This window comes from Mus caroli, chromosome 1, assembly GCF_900094665.2.
Source record: "Mus caroli chromosome 1, CAROLI_EIJ_v1.1, whole genome shotgun sequence".
NCBI lineage: Eukaryota > Metazoa > Chordata > Mammalia > Rodentia > Muridae > Mus > Mus caroli.
The window spans coordinates 148,203,120-148,211,033 of NC_034570.1; the positions used below are offsets into that span (position 1 = coordinate 148,203,120).

General features: G+C 42.9%; 1 protein-coding gene across 5 annotated transcripts in view; it reads left to right on the forward strand.

The window, feature by feature from the left end:
- Window positions 1-7,914, forward strand: part of LOC110311456 (protein transport protein Sec16B) — a 62,614-nt gene that overhangs the window by 34,834 nt on the left and 19,866 nt on the right. For all 5 annotated transcript variants that reach the window (XM_029476203.1, XM_029476212.1, XM_029476198.1 and 2 more), the window contains 2 exons: window positions 2,974-3,071; window positions 5,276-5,357. In XM_029476203.1, coding sequence (XP_029332063.1) covers window positions 2,974-3,071; window positions 5,276-5,357 — 180 coding nt within the window. The remainder of the gene's footprint in view (window positions 1-2,973; window positions 3,072-5,275; window positions 5,358-7,914) is intronic.

The following is a 7,914-nucleotide window of genomic DNA, read 5'->3' on the forward strand; positions in this document are numbered from 1 at the left end:
GCAAAATCTTGCTAGTGTATGCAATGGTGTCAGCATTTGGAAGCTGATTATGGGATGGATCCCTGGATATGGCAGTCTCTAGATGGTCCATCCTTTCCTCTCAGCTCCAAACTTTGTCTCTGTAACTCCTTCCATGGGTGTTTGAGAATACTGTTTTTTATACCTGATCCAGAGCATCACCTGTCGCTTTGTCCACTATGAAAGATTGTATGTAAGATAAATTTCTAGAAGCAGAAGTGTTGAGTCAAAGGGTATGTGGTTTATAATTTTGATAGATATTGAAAAGTTGCCTCTTTCCATGCATCAGTTAGCTCTGAGAGCAAAGGGTGAAACCCTTACTTTATGTTATGTCCTCACGAACGTGCCTGCACACGTGTGATCTGTGGTGATCTGAGAGGTGAAAAAGTACAATTCGCTGTATACATTTGCACTTCTGTTACTGTGAGTGAAATTATCTTTTCACCTGCAGTGATTCTTGTCATGGGCTTTCCCACCTTCTCCTGCAGAGCCTTTTATCAGAGCTGAATTGCTGGTACCCTTTTAAGTATCCTTAATATGTTCTACTCCAGACTTCAAGTCTTCCTTTTACAGTGTGTGTCATAGCTTTCCCCCATTTTTAAATTAATTTATAAAAATGAGGTTGAATTACTTTTGGGACTTTCCTTTGCCATTTTAAAAGATTTATTTATTTTTATTGTATATGCATGTGATATATATATATCTACCTATATATCTATATATATCAGGGTACCTAGCAAGGCCAGAAGAGGGTGTCAGGTTGCTGGCACTGGAGTTACAGGTGGTTGTGTGCCACCATGTGAGTCTTGAACTTGAATCTTCTGCAAGAGCAGCAAGTTCTCTTAACTGCTGAGCCATTTCTCAGGCCCTTATTTTGATATTTTAATATTTTACCTGAGTTTTTGTACATGATGTTTTCTTTTTCTATATTTAACACAGCGACATAAAAACAGTGGTATCAAATTACAACCATTTTCTATATGGTGATTATATATCACAGAATTGTGATTTTTTGCCAGGATTCATTTATTCTGATAAAACAGTATCTATAGAGGGCTGGAGAGATGGCTCAATGGTTAAAGAGCACTAGCTGCTCTTCCAGAGGAACTGGGTTCGATTTCCAGTACCTTGATGGCTGCTGAAAACTGTCTGTAACTCCATTCCTAAATAATCCAACACCCTCAGAAAGAGTGCATATAAAGAACAAAAACAAACAATAAAATAAAATACACTACTCACAGTATCACTTCTCACCCCATGGGCCTTCAGAGGATAAGTAAGCCTTGGACTTTTCCTTCAAGATGAGCAATGTCTATAATAACAACAATAACAAAAGCAGAGATTACGAAATCATCTTCTACCTGTCAGGCAAGAACTCAGTATCTTCTATGCATCATCTGACTTATCTCCATGGAAACGTGTGTGTTAGCTTCTTTTTTTTTTTTTTTTTTTTTTAATAGATTTACAGGTTGGGCAGTTAGATTGAGGTGTGGGGCTTAAATCTGGGTAGCGTGAGCCTGAACAGGCTTCTGGGAACCTCAGCACACAGAGAGATAGATAAGAGTCAGTGAGGGAGGGAGGGAGGGAGGGGGTGGTGGGGGTGGCTGCAGGTGATGAATGAGGAGCTGGGTATCCAGATACCTTTATTCATATTTGACTCAGGTACTGGCTCTTGGATTTAATAATCCTGCCAACCTTGATATAAGGTCCCAAGTTCTTATCCATAAATTATAATTTTGGGATGGGCAGAATTTTGAATCAACTGACAATTCCAAAGCAATCCATCAGTCACTTCTTTTAAACAAAATTAGAAAGAATTATGAAATAGTTAAAGCAAGCTAAAGAATTATTCTAATGCCGTCTTTTCACTTGCTTTGAATCCAAGGCTGAATTCCCAAATTGTGAGTATTAAATTTGCCTCCTCTATCCAATGAGATTACATGGAGAAGTGTTGTGGTAATAAAGATACTTGTTACTTGGAGGTAGAATTAGCCTGTTAGTGACTTTCCGCTGGATACCATGTGTTTATTTTCTACCAAAGAAGCTGTTAATATCAGTTCTAAACCTCAACTTTAAGTTGAATTAAACAAGCAAATATATGTGTGTGTTTTGAAGTTTGTAGCTTTAGCCTACTTTACTCAATGGTGCTACCAATTTATCCTGTGAGAGCGCCTGATAAATTAACCAGCAGTCTCCGCCTTAGGCTCGCAGGCGAGCTCCTGTGTGCACCTGCTGAAGCACAGTAGCTAATTTCTTTTCATCAGAATACACAAATGAGCTGTAGGTTATTCCTCCTCCATATCACCAGACTGAGGACGCTGTGACCTTCGCCATCTCTGGCTTAGGATTTCCAAGGTTCCCCAGGAGTCCTCTCCATTCCAGAAACCTGATGGGTGAGACAGGTTAGGAGTGAGCGTGGTGCATTCTATGCGTCAAACCTATAGGTGGCACTGCCATTCCCATGCCATGGTCCGGGACTCAGCCAAGCTCACAGGCAGTGTGGTGGGAAATGTCCAGCTTTGTGTCTAGGAAGGAAAGCATGGCCTCTGCCACAGCTGTTAAGAAGGGCAGTCTTCTGTAGCAGGGCTGCAAAAATACATTTTTTTTTTCTACTCGTATTTTGAGACTCCATCTCTGGGGTGAACCCATTTCCTTACTTTTGGTATAGGTTCTTACAAGTATTCTGTAACTTAGATGGAGGGATGAGACTGCTTGGTGGCTGTGTTTGAGGAGAAGCTAATGCAATGTCCTAACGGATGCTGGCTGGAGGAGTGGGCAGCACAGAGAACAGCTGCACACAGTGGAGCCCACATTCCTGCTCGACTTTCTTCATTTTCTACATTTCCCTGGGATTTTCTATGGCTTGGGATACACCAATGCTTACGTATGGGAACTAGTTGTTTTAATTGGGTAAAGTGGGCAAGGTCTTATTGAATGTCATGCTTTGCTTCGCAGGAGGCTTTGGAGTGGGCTATGAAGAACCACTTGTGGGGACATGCCTTGTTCCTAGCCAGTAAGATGGACCCAAGGACCTACAACTGGGTCATGAGTGGGTGAGTCTAGTTTACAAAGACAAGAACAGATAATCCTCCCTTCTAAAGGTGATGTGTGTGTGTGTGTGTGTGTGTGTGTGTGTGTGTAGGGGAGAAGTGAAAAATGCATTGAGAAGTTCCATACATAGTTGGCCAAATTCTCTTTATTGAGATGGGTGTAGCATTTCTAATTTCTCAATTCTTCTCCCCTTCTGTCCCCTCCCTTCCTTTCCCCCTCTCTTTCCCTCCCCTTCCTTCCCCTCTTCTCTCCTCCCCTATTCCTTCTTATTCTCCTTGTCCTCAGCATACTAAGTACTGGGATTATAAACACCACCACCTTCATATTCAGCTCTCAAGGTTTTAAAGTATTCATTCATTCATTCATTCATTGTGTCTGTCTCTCTGACTGTATGTAAGCAAGTGTCATAGACTGGTATGTGAAGGCCAGAGTACAATTTGTGGGAGTCAGTTCTCTTCTTCCATCATGTAGATCCAGGGCATCTAAACTTATGCCATCAAACTTGGCAGTGAATGGCTTTACGGGCTAAGCAATCTTACTCTCCCTAGATTATTATAATGTAGACAAAGAGGCATTCTTTCAACCCATTTAAATGGAATGAAACAGTTGAGCAATATCGTCCAGGTCCAGAATTGAGAATATTCTACACTGTAGTTGTCCTCTGTAGGAGGGGGATGGGTTAGACAGTTCCATTGGTGAAGGAAGAATGAGTGGTCACTGAAGTGTATCTGAGAGAGCCTGAAGGCTACGTAAGGGGTTTTGATTTAGGAAAAGTGTCCAGGCCTTGGTCTTGCACCGAGGCTGGGGTTACCGAGAGGCTGATAGGGATATGATCTGGTAGAACCATGAGCCATGTGGATAGAAGATGTATACTTAGTAAGAAATCACACAGGACAGTGAACCAAGAGCCATGGTAGACCAGGGAGGATAACCAAGCCAGAATGAGATAGGGAGAGAAGCATGGCACATAGCCAGCAGCCTGGAGAAAGTGTGGTGAAAGATAATGGGGAACCAGTGTGAAGAGGAGATATTGGATCTAGATGGACATTGTAGGAGAGTCCCCATGTGAGTCCTCTACACTCCTGTGTACCTCACAGCTGACAGGCAAGCCTCCTGGGTCAGAGTGTGAGAAAGATGCTGTGAGCACATGCTTATCCTCTAGGGCCCACTGATGTTCTGGAGGCAACTCTCTCATCCTAACTTCGGTTGAATTGGCCATAAGTCCCATTGGGCAGAGTTGAATGAGGAGCCATACCATTTGCTCTGTGTTCCTATTTGCTGCCACACTACCTGGTGGTGTGCTCTTCATGATGGTCTCAGTGAGACTCTATACTACTTTAGCTTCATCTTCCCAGAGACACGCAATGCCATATTCCAGCCACTGGGGCCCTAGGCTGGACCGGAGGGCGTGCTGCTGTCTGTGATGCTGAGGGTGCTAAGCTCCGTGGTGGCAAGGGTGCTACTAAGCAAAAGATGGCGATCCAAGGGATGATTTTCCCTTTGGATTTTGGAAATGAACTTCCCACATCCCCACACTGTAGCATACATCTCTGCTACAGAATTTTGCCTTGGGCCATTGACTTTTGATGGGGCTTAGTGAATTGTGAAAAATCTCTCTTACTGAGTATGCTTAAATCTCAAATCAGCTGTAGAGCTTATTATATCCTTGTTAAGCATATCCCACAGTTTGTCATCAGCAGGATCATTTCTGGTCCCTCTTCCACGCCTCCTTGGTTATTGAAAATGGCTATTTAGTGCTTATGAGTCAAAGCTCTACAGACCCAGCTTGTGATAAACCAGAAAAATGATGCTTAGTAGGATGGGTTTGGTGAGGATGAACTGAGGATAGCTGGGGAGGAGGGGCCCATGGAGCAGAAATTCTAGGTTTACTGCTGGGCTACCCAGACAACCTGGAGATGTAGTGGGCACCTCACCGACAAAAGGCATTTAGAAGTGATCACCCAAGAATTAAGGCATTGGGGCAAAAATACAGAAAATATCCTTGAACAATGAAGTCTACTCAGGGTGTGTGATTCAGTCAAGATGCAACTGATGGTCCCTAAAAGGCCACAAAGGCACAGCAGAGCAGAGAGAAGCCTTGTTTCAAAACAAAAGCTCTGTCAAGTGGAATGAATATTCAGGCCCATGTGCTGTTGATGGGCTCCCTCTGGGCTCGATCCCCACTGACTCTCCTTTCTTCTTACAGTTTCACCAGTACGCTGGCGCTCAATGACCCTCTGCAGACCCTCTTCCAGCTCATGTCAGGAAGGATTCCACAAGCAGCCACGGTACTCTCTGTCACAGGCTTCCTTCTATACCCCAGATTCCTAAGGGTTGGGAGTGGGGTGTTGGGGACTGCTTGGGAATGTAGTGATTTTTTTTTTAAAGAAGCATGAATACTAGTTTATTAATTATCTACAATGTGCTTGGCCCATATATTATTTGATACATAGTGTTTGATTTCATGAATGGAGATAGGAGTTATTATCCCTGCTTTGCAGACACAGAAACAGAGCTGCCAAGGTGTAAAATGGCTCGGTCATGGAGGTAGTGTGGAGTAGTGTCATGACGGGCTCAGGTCTGTCTCACTCCAAAGACCTTGCCTCTCCCATAGTGCCTGATTGTACAAGAGCTGTTGTTCCTCAGACATCCTACAGCTGGGCTGCCCTTCACTTCCCAAAAAAGGGAAGTTTACCCATTACATAAATCCTCCAGAGCTGGACACATTAGGCTTTGTGCTTTTGGAGTTGAATATGGCTGACAAGAAGGTGGAGACCTGCTGTAGAGCTTCTCTACTAGAGCAGACCTTATCTTTTTGCCCAAATGTATCCAATAGGGCATATACTAGCTCTTACTAGCATAGATCTTATTATGCATATATAGCATTTACTATCATATATCTTAGCATTGACTATCAGGGTCTGTTTTTGTTTGTTTGTTTTTCTGGGAGTACAGCATAGCCTGCCTTTTGAATGTCCACAATTCATATCTTAGAATTTAGGAACATTTTCTTGGATTATATTTTTCAGTATTTATTTTGGTTTAACTTCTAGGAGTTCCATGTATCTCATACATATAAACTCTATGTAAACATGTGAATTATGGAAATATAGCTACCTCCTTTTTGAGATCCATGCTGGTGTCAAACTCAGTATGTAGCTGAGGATAACCCTGAACTCCTGTCTTCCTGATGGCATCTCCCAACAGGTGTTAGGATTCTGAGCATGTGCCACCACACCCGGCTTTTACCTTTTTCTTAAAGATGTTCTTGTTCGTTTCCACCTCATTCTTCCCTTTGCCCACTCCTGTCTTTCCTTTTCTTGCCTCTGTCTCTGTCCTTCACGGTGTTTCCCCCAGGGTCTCTCGCTCTTGTGTTCTAACACTTTTGTCTTGGTTTCTTTAATGTTTGCCCCATTCCTTTCCTGAGCTCTGCGGGTCACATTTGTCTCTTCCTGTTTGGTGCCATCTCTTTCCTGAGCTCCTTTATGTTCCGTTTATGTTCTTGCTTCATAGAAGTATTGCTTCATTACCCCTGTTCCTGCTCAATGCATGTCCCTTCAATCTCTGTTACTTTTGGCAGTTGTATCTTATATTTGAAGCTTGAGTTTTTTTTTTTGCTAGCAACTGGTTTTAATGAAAAGGAATTTCTCGTCTTTTTTCCTTTTGACCCTCCTCTTATTATAGATAATTCTAAGAAAAGCAAAGCAAAGAGAAATGATGTCTTCTGTCCCCCATCATTAAGCCAGTGGGCTATTTTGGAAGACAGGGTATGCTTCACAAGTCAGTTGAACAGAAGCTTCAGTGCTGCAATAAAACTGCATCATGTCACGGAGCACCTAATGGAGGAAGTGATATAATCAGCCTGTGGTCCACTGGGCCTCAGTGATGAGGTAGAGTTAGCTAATTTCCCCTGCTCTTAGACGGGAGACTAAGGCTCTGCAGGCAACGCACCAGTTCAGTATTTGATCTTATAGTGTGAGAACTTTCTATCCCTTCACATTGAATACCAGGCCATCTTTCTTCTACATGGATAGTGTCATGGAAGAAACATGGCCACTGGATGCACAGATGTGGGCTTCATTCCACGTCTAAGTTTGACTTTGCTCATTACTGATAGGCAGACTTGGCTGCTACTTAATAACAATTTTTCTCTTTGTGGTGATTTTGATGGTCAGCCAATAGAATTATGGGTGAGAATATCTGAACCCACCATGCTTGCATTCCTATCCCATTAAGAAAATTAGTCAATGAGTCCTCTCTCTCTCTCTCTTTCTCTCTCTGTCTCTCTCTCTGTCTCTCTCTCTGTCTCTCTGTCTCTGTCTCTCTCTGTCTCTGTCTCTCTCTGTCTCTCTGTCTGTCTCTGTCTGTCTCTCTGTCTCTCTCTGTCTCTCTCTCTGCTGTTGCTGTCTGTTTGTCTTTCTGCCTCTCTATCTCTCTTCTTCTCCCTCCCCCCCTCTCTCTTTCTCAATTGGCTTTATACTACCCTTGTCTTTCTCCAAACCAGGGAGGAAACAGGATACTTCCAAGATTATTTCCTTTTTGTAGGAAAACTTCCCCTTCTGTTATATTCTTGAAAATCCAGCAAGAAGTGGCCTGGCTTATATGTTTAAGTGAGGATAGCAGTGTCCTTGTGGTGTGTGATTGTTGGCAGGAGAAATGTTTAGCCAAGGGTGTGGCTCATGGTCTAAGCCACTGTCATCAAGTAAAACTACTACTCTGATGACATCTTATGACCCCCATTATGACACACACACACACACACACACAGTGCTGTTGAGATAGATAGGGAGCAAGTATCACATGGAGTTACTCTGATGACATCTTATGACCCCCATTATGACACAC